This window comes from Notolepis coatsorum, assembly GCF_963971535.1.
Source record: "Notolepis coatsorum genome assembly, chromosome: 18".
Lineage (NCBI taxonomy): Eukaryota > Metazoa > Chordata > Actinopteri > Aulopiformes > Paralepididae > Notolepis > Notolepis coatsorum.
Window position 1 is genome coordinate 79,314,012 of NC_140182.1, and position 21,535 is coordinate 79,335,546.

A 21,535-nucleotide genomic window follows, 5' to 3' on the forward strand; every position below is an offset into this window, starting at 1 on the left:
TTCTTTGCCAAATAATTTAGCCAATTCTTGACCGATCTCTTCGCTTTTCTCAAACTATATTCGGGCATGGAATTGTATCCGCCCTACAAAATCCATGTAATTCGGACCTATGGTTCCTGAGAAGAATTCAAAATGGTGGGAACCTTTTATAGGCTGACTTTATGGGTCCTACCTAGAGGACACAAATTTCAGCATGTCCAGTGACATCTTCTCACCAAGTTTCACATGTCTAGGGAAAAATGGTGTGGCAGGGCTTATTATAGTGCCCCCTACCGGCCAATCAGTGCCATTTTTTGCGTACAGGTTGCGCGTGCGGTGGACTATCTCTTTGCCAAAATAGAAAAAAGGTTACCAATGTATGGACGGGTTATTGGACAAAGAAATTATAATAATAGGAATTCCGGCAACTACCTATCCCTGCTTCGCAGTGGAACCCTAATTATTGTCATTGCAAAGACCCCAAGACATCCAGGCCCAAGCAGGACAGCTACTTTCTCTTTCCCAGGCCCGACCAGGCAAGACACCCAGGCCCGACCAGGACAACAGATTCCTCTTACCCAGATTGGGGGTGCTGGCCGTCCTCTTTCCCCCTCTGATCTTGAAGAAGCCCTTCCCGAAGGAGGAGCGGGCCTTTCTCGTACCGAAGCTGTCGTCCTCTGTGTTGGCTGGCAAGGTGGCAGAAGGAGACCTGGGTGGCTTCTCACTGACCTTAATCTCCTCACTGGCCTTAGTCTGGGAGATCAGAAAATATCGCTCATATGTTGCAGTTACCGGTATCTTACATACTTTACCTAAGCAAAGTTCATATAAGCACACTGGACATGAGAAAAGTGGACAATTTGCCATTAGAACTTTGTACACTAGCAAAGTTCATATAAGTTATCAGCACACTGGACATAAGGAAAGTTTGAAAAAGACAATTTGCCTTTAGAATCTTTCACACTAGCAACGTTCATATAAGTTATCTGCACACTGCACATGAGGAAAGTGGACAATTTGCCTTTAGAACCTTGCACACTAGCAAAGTTCATATAAGCTATCAACACACTGCACATGAGGAAAGTGGACAATTTGCCTTCAGAACTTTGCACACTAGCAAAGTTCAGATACTGTACGCCAGCACACTGGACAGGAGGAAAGTTTGAAAAAGACAATTTGCCTTTAGACCTAAACCTTTACACTTTGAAAGTTAGTTGAAAGTTTTACACAGTGAAATACAGTAAAGGCTGCATGGTTAGCAGTAAAAGGTGACACAGCCAGGACTAGGGATGGGAATCGAGAACCTAATTGTCCGATTCCAGGAATCGCATGCCTCGGTGACTATCGATTCCTCTTATCTATGCCATGTTTTTCCGACAGTTGCGCATTTTAAAACAATAACGTTAGTGCCACGCATGCAGCCATAGCAGACGATTTGATTCCTTGACTAGGAAAACCTCAATGAAAAACGAATGCTTTCACTGTATAAATATTCTCCCATTTCATCCATTTTAGATGATGACAATCAGACTGAGGCTGCAGCTAGTGGTTCTCGTGCACCTCAGGAAAATCCTTTCACGCTAGCACAGCGGGGTAAAATTACTCAGGAAAAGGTGAACGCGTGTCGCCGAGCAGTCACAACATTTGTGGTGTGTAGTGCCGAAGGATGGAAGACTGAGGCGGTGTGTTGAAAGAGAACTCTGAACGTTTATTCAGCATGAGAAAACACAACCCACCTACACCCCCCCCCCCCCCCACCCCCTCCCAATGTACAGTCTCCTCCCCCTCGTATGTATATATTTTCTGTTAGGATCTCTGTAAATGTCCGAACACCCTCCCACCCACTCCTAATGTACATTTGCCTCCCCCTCGTATGTATTTACTGTTAGGATCTGTACAGTACTGTATATTTGCATATCTTGTATGTCACAAATGTAACAGTACTGTAGGGCTTTACTGAATGCTTCAAAGCTTCGATCATAATGTTGACATTAGAATTCTAAATCTACATTCGAATTTTTAATAATTATATATATATTCTTTTAAATCTTTTTATGTCTATTCAATCTGTTTAAACCAATGGGGTTTTTCTTCACAGTTGCAGATAAAGTTTAGGCTACACTAATATTATAATATTATACTATAAGACGTCACCATCACTTTCGTACCAACCGTGGCTTTATTGGATTATTTATGTTGACGAAACTGATGAGTTATATTCATTAAAGAAAGTTGATTTAATAAAAAAAAAATACTCATTTAATCAGATGAATCACTTTATTAAAATTGAGGATTTAGTTTGAGGATAAAAAAAATAGGACATATTTTTTATTATTATTATTTTTTAAATACTTAAATTTTTTTTACAGACATTCGAAGCTTCGTTCGAATACTTCAATAGAAGCTTCGAATGTTAAAAAATGACATTCGGTACAGCCCTACAGTACTGTATATCTGTATGTCATAAATGTCATGATTAGATTAGATTAGATCAGTGTTTCCCAAACTCTGGATCGTGACCCAAAATGGGTCGCGGACACGTTTTTATTGGGTCGCCAATTAAAAAAATGTAAAAAAAATAAATAAATAATAATATTTTTTTTTATTTTATTTTTTTTAAAGCTGTAGATGTGTTGATTCAGTTTGGCACCACATACTTATGTGAATCTGGGTTTTCTACTCTAGCATACCTGAAAAACAAATACAGAAACAGACTAAATGCTCAGCATGACCTCATAATAGCACTTTCAAAAACCAAGCCCAGAATAGATCTGCTGGTTGAAAACTTCAACCAGCCACATACCTCTCATTATATTTCATTGTGCCATAGATGAAATAGTATACCCCTTCTAGCATGTCAGGTCAGTAGAATGTTTAAATAAGGCAGTACAAATTAATCAGAATGTTGCTCAATGTTGGGGTTGAGGGACGGAGGGAGGGGGTAAGAAATGGAGAGTTGAAAAAGGGGTGAGAAATAGAAAGGAGAGTAGAACATGTTTGTTTTTAAAAGTGTTACAAAATTGTATGTACATATGTTATGAGGTGGTGAGCAACTTAACATTACACTCTGATTATTGCTGTGATGCCCTTTTATAATTAAATAAATACATTTCATATACATTTGAAATTCATGGTTTGTTGTGTTCTTTATCAGTAGTTTATAAATGTATACGTTTTTTTTCTTTTTTTTTATGATCTTTTCCCCCCTTCTTTTTCCATTTTTTCTCCCATCCCAATGTTAGTCGTTATGCCAATTCCCAATCCCCTTCCTGGTCGTTGCGCACTCTACCCCCTACCGTCGGTCCGGGAGGGCGGAGACTATCACATGCTTCCTCCGACACATGTGTAACCAGCCCACCGTTTCTTTTCACCTGGCAGCGCGGACTCTCACTGGGAGAGTGTAACGTGTGGAAGGTCACACTACCTCTCCTAGATCCTTCCCTTGCTGTGCAGGTGCCCCGACCGAACTGTAGGAGTCGCTGTTTACAACGACCAGAACCCACCCTCGCCGGGTTTCCCACCCGCTAACACTGCCAATTGTGTTAGTATGGACGGTCGGCCAACCCGGAAGCACCACAGCTGGATTCGATCCCACTGTCTCTGTGGTGGTAGACAGACGCTTAGTCCGCTGCACTACCCGGCCGCCCCAATAAATGTATGTGTGGCAATTCATGATGTATTTTTGTAAGTTTGGGTCCCGGGGAAACACCAAATTTCTCTTTTGGGTCTCGAGCTGAAAAAGTTTGGGAACCCCTGGATTAGATGATTAGATTCTTATATCTGTATATCTGTATGTTGTGTATGTCATAAATGTCATTATGAATTGAAAATGGGCGACCATGATGTAAACAAGATGAAAGCCTTTCTCTGGTCTGCATCCCCTTAACAATTGTGTGTATTGAGCTGTACTGTACTGTACTGTACCCATTCTGCAATCTGTTAATAAAAATTGTCAATCAATCAATCAATCAAACAACAGTCCATCATGTTACTAGCTAAAACGGTCTACCTGCCGACAGGAAGGTAACACTCTATAGCGTCGGTGCGGAACCAATATTCCCAACAACAGTTCCGTATGTGAATTATGTCTAATCACCACAGGTGAAAGGTTTGCACCCTTACGCCACGGTAGAAGCCTCGGAATTTCGGTAGGTGAATTCCTTTCCTATATGCTACTTATGTGTCAGTTATGTTTTTACTTTTAACCTTTATTTATACAGGTAGGTTATTGATAACGAATTCTCTTTTGCAATAACGACCTGTTGAATGTAACTACAGTTCAATAGATTAAATTAGTTTAAGAGAATCTCAAATACATTATTTTATTTAAGTGTGTAGTTAATATTTTTTTTACAGTTTTTGTATTTTTCTGACATGGGGGCTCAACAATAAATGACAATCAGAAATGTCAAGTTGTATGTTGTTATTCTAACCAGCTTAGTTCTGTTGCATTTCCTATTTATTTATTTAAATTCTAAATTTAACAATGTATCAGGAATCGATAAAGAATCGCATTGACAAGCAGAATCGATAATGGAATCGATAATCGATAAAATCGTATCAATTCCCATCCCTAACCAGGGCACAACTATGTTACCTACAGAATGAAAGATTATCCACAGACACAGGAACCACAGGTGATGAGGATAACAATTATAAATAATATAAGTAACAGAGGCAACTTTTGTTGAATCTAAAGGATGGCTTCCTTTCATAAGAGGTATCAGTCTCTATAGGCTTTTTGGTGTATTTTGATGTACAATACAGAGATGAATACTGGGATGTATTCTGGACTAGTTGGTGGTGATGTGGAAAGAACTCATGGAAAGCTCATGGAAATAACTCAAAAAAGCTTGATATTCTCCCCTCTGTTGCAGAGTTTAAGACCTTGATCTCCAACCTTTGTCAATCAAGTTGTACGTGTTTTAATTTATTTGTAATCCTTGCTCTTTGCCTCGTCTTGTTGTCTTTTTGTTATAATTTTATATGCTGTGTGATTTTATATGCTTTTTTTTGCTTATTTCTTTATGTACACTCGATGTGACTGTAAATGAGGGAAACCTCAGTTGCCGTTTGAGTTTAAATAAAGGTTTGAAATGAAATATTTTCCTTTTACCTTTTCACTGTTGCTGCTGTCCAAGTGCTCCTGGCTGCTGGACCGTGTGTTATCCTGGCTGCCGGACCGTGTGTTATCTTGGGGGCTGGAACGATAAAGATCATCACTATGAACACCTCAGCCGTTTCAATGTGCCAAAGCTAATCTGCCCGCGGGGACATTCTCGGGAGCTGAAGTCTGGGGTTACAGGATATAACATGCTGCTTCACACATGCTTCTATAACGGGGGCTCCTGGGACAGTTCCTCACACCCCGTATGGCAGCAGGGGACGGTTGGACAGAGGAGTGGCCTGCGGACATGGACCAGTTCCCTGATCACAAGTGTTGTTCTGTCTTTGAATTGGATTTGGAGACCGAAGCCCAAATGCGAAACATACAGTATCGTCCCGTTTCACAGCCCTGTCCGTGTTGGCACTAGTGACAAGATGTTCCATTATGGAATAATTTCTGTTTTCAACAGCAGCGGAGAGTAAGTGGAAAGATAGGAGAGAGAGGAAGAGGGAGAGAGAGAGGGAGAGTGGCAGAAAGAGGGAGAGAAAGAGAGAGGGGAAGTGGGAGAGAAAGAGGGAGAGAGACACACAGGTTCAAACCCACAACACTGAAAAACATGGCATGCAAGCCTTCCAGCTATGCCACTGGGACGTTACACCACTGGGACATCCTGTTCCCACAGCATTTCCTCTGTCGAAAATAGCAACCCACTCCAGGATAAATAAGCCCTGCGTGGAGAGAGGGTTGAAGGCCTGTGTGGAGAGAGGGTTGAAGGCCTGCGTGGAGAGAGGGTTGAAGGCCTGCGTGGAGAGAGGGTTGAAGCCCTGTGTGGAGAGAGGGTTGAAGCCCTGCATGAAGAGAGGGTTGAAGCCCTGTGTGGAGAGAGGGTTGAAGGCCTGCATGGAGAGAGGGTTGAAGGCCTGCGTGGAGAGAGGGTTGAAGGCCTGCATGGAGAGAGGGTTGAAGCCCTGCATGGAGAGAGGGTTGAAGCCCTGTGTGGAGAGAGGGTTGAAGCCCTGCATGGAGAGAGGGTTGAAGGCCTGCATGGAGAGAGGGTTGAAGCCCTGTGTGGAGAGAGGGTTGAAGGCCTGCATGGAGAGAGGGTTGAAGCCCTGTGTGGAGAGAGGGTTGAAGCCCTACATGGAGAGAGGGTTGAAGCCCTGCGTGGAGAGAGGGTTGAAGCCCTGCGTCTAGAGGGTTGAAGGCCTGCATGGAGAGAGGGTTGAAGCCCTGTGTGGAGAGAGGGTTGAAGCCCTGCGTGGAGAGAGGGTTGGAGCTGAAGGCCTGTGTGGAGCTCACCTCTCAGGCTCCACTGGGACCACCTCGGATACCTGGTCCGGGGCGGAGGTGGACCTGGCAGACGGGCTGGGCGAAGAGGCTGTCCAGCCGGTGAAGGTGTCCAGCTGAGACGACAAGAGAAGAGACAAGAGAAAGGAAAATACAGTTAACAATGATGATGTAATGACCTTTCCCCAAGCGAGGTTGACTAAACAGCAGTCTAAATCCACACACACAAACACACACACACACGCACACACACAGAACTGACATGAGATGTAACTCAATTAATTGCATTCACACATTCCTTTCAACACCTATTTCCAAAGGTGTGAAATGATGCATGTTATGGATGTTGTTTTTATTTTTGAAATTTTTGGAATCTAATGAGAATTGAAGAGCCTTAGGCAAAAAAGCAAAAATCCACCCCAAGACTGAATTTACATGATTCCATTTCAAATGTTGTGGGACAGCTCAGTCTATACAAAGCTCAGTAGAGAACTCTAAAGGCCGAAATATGCTTCAACGTTGGCTGTAGCTGATATTTTGCGCGTGGGAGCTAGACCGACATACTTCCACATCAGTTCAACGCATGGGTTGCAGTACATCGCCGAACCACTAGGTGGCTCTGATGTGTTCTGTTGTACAAATGACTATATTTTTTTTTACTCGTCCAGTCTTTCTTCGATTTGGTCTGTGTTCGTAATGTAGTTATTAATCACGACCAATAGTAGAACGCTCCGACCGAGCTCCCGAGATGATAAATGGTAAATATGACAGAGGAACACGTGCACGGCCTGGCCCAGCGGCCAATCACAGCTCTGCACTGTCCACGACAGCTCACGTCAATTTGACACGCAGTTACATTTTTGGCCAGCTGCATGTAGGCTTGCAAGAGCTCAGCAGAGTCACCACAACCTTCACAACCACTTTAATGTCTGAGTATAAATTAGGAATAATTTATGATGTCATCAAGAAACAACCTCTGGAGTAGGCCCAATGAAATTAGAGCTACCCCCCCCCCCCCCCCCCCCCCCACCAGGTTACGCTACATGTGGTTCCAGAGGAAGGGGGTCTGTCTCAGTCACTCCTCAACATTAGTCAATTCAGTTGTTTTTAGAGTGGATTTTCCCTTTAGCTGCTGATGACGTCACACTCTACTGTACAATACTCACCTCATCCGGGCTTTTCCCTCGTACTTCCTCAGTGCCCATAGGTTCGTGCATTTCTGTCTCCATGGAGACGGGAGAGATCATCACCATGGAGATGGAACCGTCGCTCTCGTCGCCGTCACCTTCTTTGACTTTCTCTGCACGGGGGGAAGATGGGAAGAGTTCAGGCACACAGGAGAGGCCATTCCTATAGGATGGACGACTGAACAGCTTACTGTAATATAAATCACTTACATCTGATAACTACTATGGGTAATTCACAGTTTAAGATCCCTATGTGCACAGATTGGGTCAGGGTCATTACCACAAGCCCTAGAGACTGGCAGATTTAATGCCACCCCAGAGGAGGACAGACTTTGTTTGGTGTGTGAGTTAGAGGTGACATTGAGAATGAGGTTCACTTTTTGTTTTACTGTCCTGTTTACGAGGACGTAAGGGAAGTACTTTTTAGTAAAACATCCTCCATTTACGTTGATTTTCTTGAGCTGGATGACTATGAACAACTTGTGCTTCAGGAAGGGAAAATGTTTTGTAGCAGATTTTATTTGTCAAGATTGGGAGAGAAGACAGAATACTTTGTTTAAGACCGAGCTGTAATCTGTATTTATGTACAGTAATCGGTATTTAGATAATGTAATGTGTAATGTAATAAGAGAACACTGGAACAGTATTTTTGGTGTCTTATAAACCCATGAGGGTTGTGTAACTCTGTGTGCGTGACACGAAAATAAGATAATCAACCAAGCAATCAATAATTTATAGGAGGACCCTCATGTTGACTGAAGCGACAACCAGGAGAATCCAACAGAAGTATCGAACCTTTCTTGCCTTGTACTGACATCACCATGTCCTGGACCTTCTTATACCTCAGCAGCGACTGTCTCAGCTCCTCAATCTTCCGATCCTGTAGGGGGGCAGAAGGAACAGAACAGCTGTTACTCTGCAGGGGATTAGCGGCATGTCATCTCTCTTTTGGTTTAATGAAGAAATGCACAACTTAGTATACATTTTACCTTCTCTTCATTGGCTGCCATTAGCGATTCAACTGCCTTTTTCATTCTCTGCACTTCCACGTCTAGTGAAGCAAAAGAGAGGATTTCAGACGGAGACAACACAGTCCACAGTGAGGACATGTGGGGATCCTAGACCGTCTCCACACATCACTCACACACGTCCCCTAACAGCTACTAAAACATGTCTTGTGTCCTTCGACTGTGGCTTCCACTCTCACACAATCTACTAAATAACTGCTTTGTCTGCTGGGTCCAGAAATTCACTATTTAACCAAACAAACCGATTAGGAATAAAAAAAAAAAAAAAATTAAAAAAACTCCAGAATTTACGCTTTATTTAATGCGACCGGTGAAGAAGACAAACTCATAACAAAAGCCACAGACAAATTCTGGCGGCTTGAGGTTCATTTTCCACCACATGTTTACATGTGAGGCCTAACAAAAATAATGGTTGGTTTCAGGTTGCCGACCGACCCTGCCGATTTAGGTGCGACCCAATATATTTTATGAGTTTAAAAAAAAAATTATATATTAAAAAAAAAAAAAATCATTTTTTTTTTTTTTTTTTTTTAGAATAAAGTTTCATAGAAATCTTAGTCAAACATTTAGTATTATGGATATTAAACATGCTGGCAGAGTACATGCATCCATGTTGTTGTGAACATTTTAACCCTTTCACTGCCACACGACAGCCGGTTAACCCTTTCACTGTGACAATACAGAAGGTTAGCCCTTTACTATCACACAACCGACGGCGATGCTCCATCATTAGCATCATTAGCTCCGCATCCGCGGAGCTAATGATGCTAATGATGGAGCATCGCCGTCGGTTGTGTGATAGTAAAGGGCTAACCTTCTGTCGTGTGGCAGTGAAAGGGTTAATTAAATAAAGAAATTCCCTATCCATAGTCGCCGTGGGAAAGAATAAAAAAAAAAAATAAATAAAAAAATTCCCTACCTACCCATGGCCAAACTGACAACCAACCTGAAACCAACTATTATTTTTGTTAGGCCTGAGGTTGGAATTTAGGGTGCAAGTAATCGGCCGTTACGTCGTGGTGCTCGGGTTGGCATTCCTTTCCCCACCTCGGGTTGGGAACGTGGGGGCAGAAAGGAATCCCATCCTGAATCGACTAAAAAGACGACAGCTCTCGCAATGATGACATTTCTTTTACGACACAAGACTGTGAGTACGAGGACGTTATAACATTGAAGGTTAGCATGGCGGCACGCGCCGGGCACATGACGTGAGGGGTGAAGGTTGAGAGGAGGAGGAGGGTGAGGAGGAGGAGGAGGAGAGGAGGTGTTCAGGGGTACAGAGAGGAGGTGATTATAGTTTCAGGGTGTGAGGATGGGGGAAGCACAGGCTTAACACACAGCTGACAGGGATGTATGCAAGACAAGGACACGACACGCTAAGTCATTCCTCAGTAAGGGTTTAAAACACAAAAGCATACATTCCTCGTTGCCGTCACTGGATGACTATCTGTTTTAATAGGAGCTCATAGTCGACCTTGGATTAACGTCAAACTCCGATGACGCCATTCGACAGACAGGTGGCGCTCTGGCCTCCGGTGTGTTATAATGGAACAAGCAGGGGTCAGGGGTCAGGGGTGGCTCATGCCCACACATGCAACAACAGGGACAGAGGAGCGAGTGCAGTAATGAACACAAGCATAAAACCCCCCTTACGTTTCTCCTTCAGTCTCTTTTTAAGAGTTTCGTCGTGATGAGCAGCTGGACGGGATAAACAGTTATAAGAACAAAAAACAGAGCAAAAGGGAAATGTAGGTTTCTGAAGATTGTCCACCAGTCAGACAAGACACTACAGATTAGACGTTTCAAGATACGTAGCAGGACTGATTATCCTCATCAGTACGTATAAATTTGAACACAGAAAATACTCACTGTTGAGCAAACACACTCAAAAAGAACAGGGTTTCTGCAGGTTTCAACAAGTTACATTTAAGACCTTACCACTTAGAGCAAAATGTAATACCCATTTCACGAGCATACTAGTAAAAAGAAAAAACACATAGCAACATTGAACGGCAATTTAAATTCTTGTGCGTTCCATACAAGCTTATTTTTGGGGTTTCTTATTATTTTTCACCCATCCCAATTTAGTCGTTATGCCAATTCCCTTCCTGGTCGTTGTGGGCATTGCCCCACTGTTGGCCTGGTGGCGTCTATACTTTTACCAACAAACTTCCAGTTCCGCGTTCGCGTTCTGCGATCTGATTGGCCACTGACGTTTCTGGTCATGTGACATGTGCGCCAATCGCGTGACGCCTGTTTCTGCACCTATTTCCGCCTCTAACAGCCTGCAAACAACCTAACGCCTAGTTATATCACTGGTTAAGCTTAGGCGACTCTTTCGAAGTTGGTTAAGGTTAGAGTTTGGAATCAGGGCTGGTGTTCTATCGCCCTGCTCTAAGACAAACTCTAACCTTAACCAACTTCGAAAGAGAGCCTAAGCTTAACCAGTGATAGAAACAGGCGTCACACGATTGGCGCAGATGTCACATGACCAGAAACGTCAGTGGCCAATCAGATCGCGGAAAAATGCAAGTTAGTTGGTAAAAGTATTGACCTGGCGAGGTGTAGAACTACCACATGCCTCCTCCGATACACGTGGAGTTGCCAGCCGCTTCTTTTCACCTGACAGTGAGGAGTTTCACTGGGGGAACGTAATGTGTGTGGAGGTTCACGCTATTTCCCCCAGATCCCCTCCCTGCTGAACAGGCAGGACCGACCGACCAGTAGGAGTCACTGTTTACAACGACCAGGACACATACACCATGGTTTCCCACCCGCTAACACTGCCAATTTCTGGATTCGATCCCAGAGTCTCTGCGGTGGTAGGCGAGTGCTTAGTCCACTGTGCTACCCAGCCGCCCGAATTGAATACTTTTTAAGACTTTTTAATACCCAGCAGATACCCCAGAGAATCATCTGAAGTTTGAAATGGTCTAACGCATGTGCTGGGAGTCAATCAGGAGAGACTCATCAGACCGGCTCTCCCACCTCTCTCTGTGCCGTCCAGGCCGCCTGGGGTGGTGGCTCTGAAGCAGCCCGTCTCGTCCTGTAGTCTCCTCAGCTCTCCATCTCTACCATCCAGCTGTCTCCTCAGAGTGGCCAGGTCCTCCTTTAAAGACACACGGGACAACCCAGTCAGGACAGCACAGTCAGGACCCCCCCCCAATCCATCCTCCCCTCCTCTGCTACACTCAGTCACCACTACAAAACAAAAACACAAACACATTCCCAGATGCCGACGTGGCTGGTCAGCACCCACACCTGCGCTCTGGGTGGATGTGTGTGTGTGTGTGTGAGAGAGAGAGAGAGAGAGAGAGAGAGAGAGAGAGAGAGAGAGAGAGAGAGAGAGAGAGAGAGAGAGAGAGAGAGAGAGACAGAGAGAGAGGGGGGTGGGGGTATAGGGCCAGTACTGCTGGTACCCTGGTGGGGGGGGGGGGGTCGATGTATCAGCGAGCACTGGAGGAATTACAGGGAAACACACACACACACACAGGGAGAGTTTTAAAAAGGATCAGGGAGATGGCATCAAGCGTGGGGAGATCATCCAAATAAAACACGAAGAGGAAGGATTGGAGGAAGGAGATTAGACGTTTCATCCGCAGGACGAGTGAAAAGAGGGAGGGAGAGAGAGAGGGAGGATACAGCAACACAGACTGAGGTCTTGCCAAAAGAGGGCAGAAAAACCCCAAATTAAAGGCATACCTGTGGTTCCAAAGAAATGCGCTACATGCTTAAACTGGTGCCTTGTGGATGTAGCGTACAGGAAGTGGTATTTCAGAGTACACTTAATCTTTACTTTCGTACCCTACAATATGGCAAATCTAGTAGTTTTAATTAAACAGTGACGTTGATCAGTCAGCAATTTCAGTGTCGGGTTGATCAGTCAAGATTGTGTTCCTAAATTCTTTGCACCTTTGAAAGAAAAACGTCCAGATTTATGAGTAAAAAACACACACACACAAAAGAACAGGGGGAGGAATCACACCACTTTTAAACATTCCTGTTAAAAAATAACAAAAACAGGATCCAAGGTGGGAGAGGCCACAAAAACCAAATACCATACAGCAAGCACAGCGAAAGCCAACCTTCATAGCCTGGAGTTTGTGCTCCTTCCTCTGTTTCTCATACTGCATCTGGCCCATTTTGATTTTCAGGCTAGAGAGCTTGGCCATGAGAGACTGGCCGTTACGAAAGATGTGAACCAGGGAAGAGCGAGAGTCAGAGATGAGAGAGAGAATCAGAGATGTCACAACCAGGACAACAGGATGGGTGTAGGAGTAGGGATGCTGCTAAGCCAAGTTTCAGTAGTTTATTGAACATGTCTGGAGAGACCATAACAAACTATATTGCTATTAAATATGCAAAAATGTTGAAAACATGTATAGAGGGGATCTTTGGAGAAAACAAGATGACAGCCCAGAACTATTCAGTAATAAAGGGTGTTGTAAACAGCTGCAGCGAGAATTCAACACACTATTTTCTCAATGATTATTTCACTTTGCAAGTGAATATGCATGTGTGAACGAACTACTGTGTGAATATGCATGCAAACTACTGTGTGTGAATATGCATGTGAACAACTACTGTGTGTGAACTACTGTGTGTGAACTACTGTGTGAACTACTGTATGTGAACTACTGTGTGCACTACTGTGTGGAACTACTGTGTGGAACTACTGTGTGAACTACTGTGTGGAACTACTGTGTGAACTACTGTGTGAACTACTGTATGTGAACTACTGTGTGTGAACTACTGTGTGAACTACTGTATGTGAACTACTGTGTGAACTACTGTGTGGAACTACTGTGTGTGAACTACTGTGTGTGAACTACTGTGTGAACTACTGTATGTGAACTACTGTGTGTGAACTACTGTGTGAACTACTGTGTGAACTACTGTATGTGAACTACTGTGTGAACTACTGTGTGGAACTACTGTGTGGAACTACTGTGTGAACTACTGTGTGGAACTACTGTGTGAACTACTGTGTGAACTACTGTATGTGAACTACTGTGTGTGAACTACTGTATGTGAACTACTGTGTGAACTACTGTATGTGAACTACTGTGTGTGAACTACTGTGTGAACTACTGTATGTGAACTACTGTGTGTGAACTACTGTGTGGAACTACTGTGTGGAACTACTGTGTGGAACTACTGTGTGGAACTACTGTGTGAACTACTGTGTGTGAACTACTGTGTGAACTACTGTGTGAACTACTGTGTGTGAACTACTATGTGTGAATTACTGTGTGGAACTACTGTGTGGAACTACTGTGTGGAACTACTGTGTGGAACTACTATGTGTGAATTACTGTGTGTGAATTACTGTGTGTGAACTACTGTGTGTGAACTACTGTGTGTCAACTACTGTGTGTCAACTACGGTGTGCCATGTGGCTGCTCACCTTTGTGGATTTGAGTTTCTTCTCATACTGAAGTCTCTCACTCTCCATCTCTGTCACTCTGTACCGCAGCTCGTTGATTTCTAGTATCAAGTCCTGAAAGAGAACAGACCGTATTACTCAGACTCAGGACTGGCAGCAACAACAGACATGCAGTCAGCTGTAGTTCCTGTTCCAGTTGGACTACAACCTCCTTCATTTAGCCAAACCCTTGCACCCTTTAAAAAGGTCACTGAATGTCAGTGTTCTTTTTAATGCTGATACGCTAGCTCTCGACGTCCACGCCATTACGGCTAAGAGGCTGATCTGTGGCGTCACTTTCACTGGACTGAAGACACTGAAGTGCATTGACGTTATTTGAGTTCTCCGTACTGTACAAGGACGGTACACAGAGTTCATCATGAGTAGCCTACATCACGAGTACACCTCGTAAACAGAAGTTGTTTACATCACGTATAAACATTACAACAAAATGGACCTGTGTTTGAGTTAAGGGGGGGGGGGGGGGGGGGGGTCTGAAAGTAGCTAAGAGATTGTTTTCCATTAACTGGTTCTGCGCCAAAAACTAGTATACTCGTTATTGCCGCCCCAACCGTGGAGCGCCAACCACGAGTATACTCGTTATTGGATCCGTTTTTCTTTTATTCGCTATTGCCATTCATAATTCATCGGGGCAGCCTGTGCATGCTGTTCTGAATGTGTCTGAGCTGGCAGACGGTCAATACCGCCCTCTAACGCCTTCGGCCGATATTGCACTCCATTTGAAACGATGTAGTTTGTTTTCTGGGCCGAGCTGAGCCGTGCAGGCGGGGTTTAAATACTCCGGCAGGACAAGCGCTTACAACGATGCATCAACTAGGCAGACCCCCCCCCCCCCCCCCCCCCCCCTCGTTCATATGCAATGCCGGATAACGTGGGACGGACCTCCGCGACCAGTACTTGGAATCAGATAATTGGATACTTTTTTTTGCATTACATCAGAGACAAGGTAAGGACACTATATATCAAATCTTGCATTGATCTGATATTTTTTTCTCTCACGATCGAAGCTGTCTGTGTGGACTGTGTGTGTGCTGTTTCCCGTTGGTCACATCACAGCACGCAGGGGTGCCCCGCTACAAGTCCCCTTTCATGGGTGCATGAGGAGACATAATAACGATAATCTAGCGTTGATTTCAGGAAGATTCGATAATCAGGCGGAAAATTACAACGTGATAACTGGATTTCACTAAAGGGCTATTTTTGCGTCTTTTCCTGGGATTACTCAGAATCACCCAAACTATACTCATATTCAACACGGTATAAAACGGAAATGTACGGATGAAAAAACAATCAGTTTTTTGCATGTTGACCAGAAGAAACTCACTGACAATCGACAGCGTTATTAGATCCATTAGCTATAATATTTCATATAGTTTAAGCACTCGCAAACACGGCATTCTCTCCATTGAACAAAGCGATGGCAGACAACGGCCCAATGACCATAGCGCCCTCTGGCGTTCAATGTGTTAATACATCCTGCTAGGGCTGTCCCCGACTAAGGATTTGGATAGTCGACTATGATTGGCCGAAATTTGCCGATAGTCGACTATTAGTTGACTATATATAAAATTAAAAAAAATTGAAAAAAAAGTATAATTATTTTATTTATAAAAAAAAAATTATCATTCCATTTGGACTGTGGGGGTGCTTAATGTCTGAAGGAGTCGATGGAAGGCTTCTTGTCCTCTGCAAAAGCATGAAATTGGTCCACTGATGGATACATCTTGATATTTGTCTAGTCTAGTGTGTTCATTAGATGGGTGAAATCCTCTTTCAGTGCCTCTGTGCCTTTTTCTTAGGCAGTTAGCCTCTGGTATGTGTGCCATTAGCGTTAGCCACGCTTCTAGGCCTCTTTTCTTTTGGAAAGAATGATTTTTTTTTTTTTTTAATACATAAATAATGTTAACACTTTAACTGCCGAAAACGCCGGAACTCGTCATTCCCCGCCATGCTCAAGTTGCCGCGTACGCCGTAACTCGTCTTTGATATCAATATTTCAAAAATCTGTGATCGGAATCATATTTCCCCTCTGCAGCCTTGACACACAGTTCTGATCTCCTCTCAATCCTCTAGCGGTTCAAGAGCGCCATCTGGTGGCCGATCGGCAGATCGAAACCGGATGTCAACCTTTAACCCGGCAGGACTCACTCCATATGTGGTCCGGGCACTCGCTAATATTAGAGAGACTCAGTCTTCACACAGTGAACATCGATCGGTGGAAATAACTCGAAAAAACAACATGATTTGCACGTATATACTATTATACAACCTGGAAATAGATCGGGTATTTCGACATCCCATAATGGAAAACTGTCTACTCCACGCTGATCGCCCAACGGCCCGAGGAGACTGGGGTGAGTTTTAGCGTGTAGTATTACCGTGTTCGATATAAACTGCTATGATGAACATATGACCCACATTAGATGAATGGTATAACGTTGCCCACGGAATTATAAACGCCCCCTCGCCCATCCGGTCAACATCAGATGACGTGTAGTAACTTCCAGAACCACATCCAGTTGACATTTATTATCTGGCACAGATCGCTATCAAACTGTATTTCATCATCAATATAATGCATTTGGGGCTATAAATCACGTTCTGGAGAAAGCTGCAGAAAGAGATGAAAACATACTTATACTTTAGACCATATTTTAGTATGAATATGTGAATGAAAAAGTTTAACGTTCATACACCCTGAACAATACATATAGGACATTGAATGGGCCCTAATAATGGCAATCTAGCAATAGAATTTAAAAAGTTATAGCCCTGCAAAGAAGGGGAACTTCTCCATAGACAAATAGAGCTGGCAAGGGATGGTATATCATGAATTTAACCTCGGCAGTTAAAGTGTTAATAAAGTAATTTTTTTAACTAAGAGGTTGGCAGTTGACTACGGCTCCTTTCGATCGATTAGTCGACTATTCGACTAATAGGGGTCAGCCCTACATCCTGCCCTTCAAGAGTATGTCTAAATATCCACATTTCACAAAACCAGTGTTAAGATGCAACTCTGAGGGCGGCTAGGTGGTGCAGTGGGCAAGGCACTCACCACCAATGCAGGAGACGCTGGGTTCGCGTGTTCGAATCCAGCTCTCCACATTGTTTTCAGTTTGGCTGGTCGTCCGTACTAATACAATTGGCAGTATTAGAGGGTGGGAAAGCTGATGGGTGGGTCCTGGGCGTTGTAAACAGAAAAATACTCCTACAGTTCGGTCGAGGCGCCTGCTCAGCAAAGGAAGGATCTGGAGGGAGGTAGTGTGACCTTCCACACGTTACACTCTCCCAGTGAGAATCTGAGCTGCCAGGCTGGCTGCGCATGTGTTGGAGGATAGCATGTGATAGTCTCCGGCCTCTCGGACCAACAGTAGGGGGGGGTGCGCAACAACCAGGAAGGGAGTTGGGAATTGGCATAACGACTAACAGTGGGATGGGAGAAAAATCGGAAAAAGAGGAGGGGGAAAAAGATAATAAGAACAAAGATGCAACTCTGAAAGGCCTGTTTTCCTTAGAGAGAGCAGAGCGACTCTCAGCAGCTGTAGAGAGGAGATGAGAGGATGCCATTTCTGAAAGGGAGGAGGGGGGGGGGCTGCTCAGTTTGCCCAGATAGGCTATGAAGGAGAACACGGACAGCAGCCTGTTGTTCCAGCGGCTGGAAGAGATGGCTTCGCTGTTACAACAATAACATGACGTGTTTGAAAGCTGTCCAAGTATTTCTGCACGGTTCATCTGGGTCCAGAACCCCCCCTCCCCCCGCCGCCTTCACCCCAGGTTTAAAAGTAAACAAAAGATTGACAATCGAGGCGGCTGGGTGGCGCAGCGGACATTGCGCTCATCACCAACGCAAGAGACACCGGGTTCGAATCCGGCTGTCGGCATTGCCTCCGGCTTGGGCCGGCCGTCATACTAACTCAATTGGCAGAGTTAGCGGGTGGAAGTCGATGGGTGGTAATCTGGACGTTGTGGACAGCGACTCCTACACGTCGGTTGGGGGACGCCTGCACAGCAGAGACAGGAAATGGCGGGGGTAGTGTGAGCCTCCCACACGTTACACCTCGCCATACACCTCGCTGCCTCCTCGTGTATCGGAGGGGACACGTGATGCAAGGCTTCTATCCTCCCTACAACCGGCCAGTGGGGGGCATATGCAACGTTCAAGACAGGGGAGGGGAGAATTGGCACAGCAAAATTGCAATGGGAGAAAAATAGAAAAACAGGAGAAAAAGTGGATAAAAAAAAAAGATTGACAATCGAGATTCACATCTCAGGCCTTTTCCAGACGAAAACCATTTTGATCTTTTTCGTTTTCATTTAATTTTCATTTAAAAAAAGGTTTCCGTAAAAACAAAATAGTTTCAAGAAATAAGTGCGTGCCACAAATTTACAAGATACATGTCTTTCCTGTTTTAGACGTCGCTCTTTTATTTTGAAAACCCCTGACCGGAAGTGTTGTCGTTGTTTTCGATAACTTGTGTCGTCCGGTTCTGTGCTTTTGAGCTGACGCTAGTTTCCAACGGATAGGAGAGAGACGACACCGCTGCGCAAAGGAGGAGGAAGAGCTGCAGATTTTAATCGGCAGGAGAGAGAGAGAGCTCAAAGCCGTATATAATATAATAGCCCCGTGGTGCGGTCGGAGGCAGCTCAAACTACCTGTGTTGTATTAAATTAATTGATTGATGTTTAACTTGTCCCTGTGTCCAGTCCTTTCGACTAGCAAACGTTGTCTGTATTTAACGTTACCTCAGGATACTACTGTAAATTGTAGCAAAAGTTGTCTGTATTTAACGTTACCTCAGCATACCACTGTCTATTGTATTTAGTTGGTTAGCTATTTAGCTAATGTTGATAGCATAGCATCAACACCAGCCATGGGAATACTATTTACTAAATGGAGGTTTTTAATCGTCAAGGTAAGAGAGGATTTGCCATGATCCACTGAAGGCGTATGCTATGGAACAATATGTGCTTGGCTACTACTTTTGTTTTCAGAAAAAGTACATTTAGCTGTAAAAGCCCGACAAGCTCAATAGCTTCTGTAACACTGTAAGGGAGATGTCAATCTGTTGTTGACGGTGGTTGTGATGTTGGCTGAGTTTGCACGTGCGGGTTAAGGGAGAGGTGGGCTATCGCGTCAACGGTTCAGGAAAATACTCGTATCGCTTGTAAAGACGGACACGCAAGGGGAGCGTCTTCAGATTTGCGCACTCTGGAAGCCGGTTTCAGAAAATAGCGTCTTCAGTCTGCCACAACGCAGTTCCGTGTGGATGAAAGGTGCATACGATCAAATACTTTGACTGATACGACCGAAATCGGTTTCGTCTGGACATGGCCTCATTCTCATTGCAGTTTGTTTGAAAAGCATTTAACCAGAGGGTAAGAAATGCCAGAGCGTCCATGATGTACAATAGAGAGTAAAGTCATTACACATTGCAGCCAAACAGCTATTCATTCATACCCTGGAAAAAAGAACACCACATCAGTGCCGCTGATCCGTGTGCCGAGGTTCCCCCCGTGGAGGTCTGCACTCTCCTGCAGACACACAGCTGCTCTCCAACACACAATGACAACGAGCCGCCCCCCCCCTCCCCCACACAGGTGTAAGGCCACATGAATTGAGTGATTGTTTTAGTGTGTGTGTGTCTCTCTGTGTGTGTGTTTTTCTAAGCGAGAGAGAAAGGAACACAGACGAAACTTGGAGAATTCCTGAGGTTAAGTAAAACATAGAGCTGAGGTATACCAAATTATATGAAGGTATACCGCCATAGATTCAGGCAGGATACCGTCGTCCAAGATATATATATATATACATACAGGGCCGCCTCAGGGGGTGTGCGAGCAGTGCGGTCGCACAGGGCCTCGCGGGAAGGGGGGCCAAAAAAAAATAAAAATACAAATTATTTATTATTATTATTATTATTATTATTATTTTTTTTGCGGGGCCCCCCTTCCCGCGAGGCCCTTTTTCATCACAGACCTAAAATCTAATTTTGCTTATATGCTTATATATTTCACATTAGACACGTTTGTAGAATGTTCCTGGCTCTGCGGCTCTGCACTATTCTCTATTGGAGCTCTGGGGCTCTGCAGCAGACATACTATTGGTTTCAAGAAGGGAGGGGTTACATTATGTGTACGCTGGCGTGCGTCAGCTGCGTTTGACTATTTCGCGCGTGCAGCTTGGGAGGTTATGCTTAGTTATGCATTGCCAGCCAAAACGAAGAGGACGGTCATTCGGCAGATGGACTGAAGATGAAAGTTGTTGCATGTTAGACAGTTCAGTCAGGCTAGCCATCCCAGCTAAAGGCAGGGACAGCTAGTTAGCTTTAGCTACGTTATAATATTGAGTGCTAACGTGTGGTTCAGTCGGGATAGCCATGATGATGTCGGCTAGTAGCTAGCTTAGCTAAAGGCTAACTAGCGTTAGCTAACCTAGAGAGAGCGCGTGCAGCATTGTTATGCCAAGATGAAGAGGACGGTCATTCGGCAGATGAACTTCGTCAACTCCACGCGGTTGTCTCCATCCTCTTGGACGTTTGGTGAGTTTTTAATGCACTCTATTCTATTCCCGCCGTGGATATATCTCTCTCTCTCTCTCTCTCGGGAGCCAAACGGGCCAGCTAGCTGTTGTAGTAGCTAACGGTGTGTGGCCTGGTGTCAGCACCTGGTGCGAGGGAGGTGAGATTGGTGTTTCATTATGAGAATATCTCCATGCTCAAGTCGGCTATAGTCCGCGAGGGACTTGTTGCCGGCACCGCTATGGTAAACACCACTCTGTAGTGGGACGTGTATTGCCTTCTTTTTCCCTTCCCTCTTCGGATGAGAAGAGGAAAACACAGTGGCTGTCTGAAGTGTTGGCCTGTATTGCTTTTCTCACGTTGTACAGTTTTTCAGTGGTAGCCGCATAGCTTGCTTCTGCGTTAGCTAGTGGTTAGCGATAGCCGGGTTGAGCTAACTGTTAGCCAGTTAGCTGTTTAGCTACGACGTTAGCTGCTCGTTTTCGCTCGGCTGGGAACGTTAGCTTGATGCTATCAGTTAGCCTAGAGTTAGCTGTTAGCTTGTGCTACGTCCATTGACATTAGCCGTGAGAATAGCAGGCCCTGGCACTCTGACTACGACATCATCTTTGACAGAAGATGTAGTCGGGCCTGCACCATGACAAGGCTCCGGCCATAGCTTCTTTTTGTCCCGCCAGCGAGAGGCCTTTCGTCAACGTGGAGACCTGTGTTGCGGCCTTTCACCCTGCGTTCCTTGGTGCAGGTAAGATGTCCATTGGACATTACCCCACTCTTCCTTCCTTCCCCTCCCGAATGTTGTTAATAACGATGTTTTTTTCCAGGCAAAACATATGTTACTTCACAACATTTGGAGATACGACATGTGCTGTGTGTGAATTGTCTTGGTCGTTTGTGTAGCTTGGGTAGCGTTGGCCAAAGCTGTGTGTGGCCTGGTGTCAGTACCTGGCTACTCTATTTGCAGTTAGCCTATTTAGCTGATGTCG

General features: G+C 44.6%; 1 protein-coding gene across 5 annotated transcripts in view; it reads right to left on the bottom strand.

Annotated features, from left to right (window-relative positions):
- ppfibp1b (PPFIA binding protein 1b) overlaps positions 1-21,535 on the bottom strand; it is a 166,373-nt gene that overhangs the window by 25,227 nt on the left and 119,611 nt on the right. For 3 of the 5 annotated variants that reach the window (XM_084335484.1, XM_084335481.1, XM_084335482.1), the window contains exons 7-15: positions 13,996-14,088; positions 11,577-11,697; positions 10,242-10,286; positions 8,550-8,611; positions 8,356-8,440; positions 7,540-7,673; positions 6,386-6,489; positions 5,096-5,180; positions 558-732 (exon numbers count right to left, since the gene is read on the bottom strand). In XM_084335484.1, coding sequence (XP_084191610.1) covers positions 558-732; positions 5,096-5,180; positions 6,386-6,489; positions 7,540-7,673; positions 8,356-8,440; positions 8,550-8,611; positions 10,242-10,286; positions 11,577-11,697; positions 13,996-14,088 — 904 coding nt within the window. The remainder of the gene's footprint in view (positions 1-557; positions 733-5,095; positions 5,181-6,385; positions 6,490-7,539; positions 7,674-8,355; positions 8,441-8,549; positions 8,612-10,241; positions 10,287-11,576; positions 11,698-13,995; positions 14,089-21,535) is intronic. The other 2 variants (XM_084335483.1, XM_084335485.1) reach the window with 2 other exon arrangements.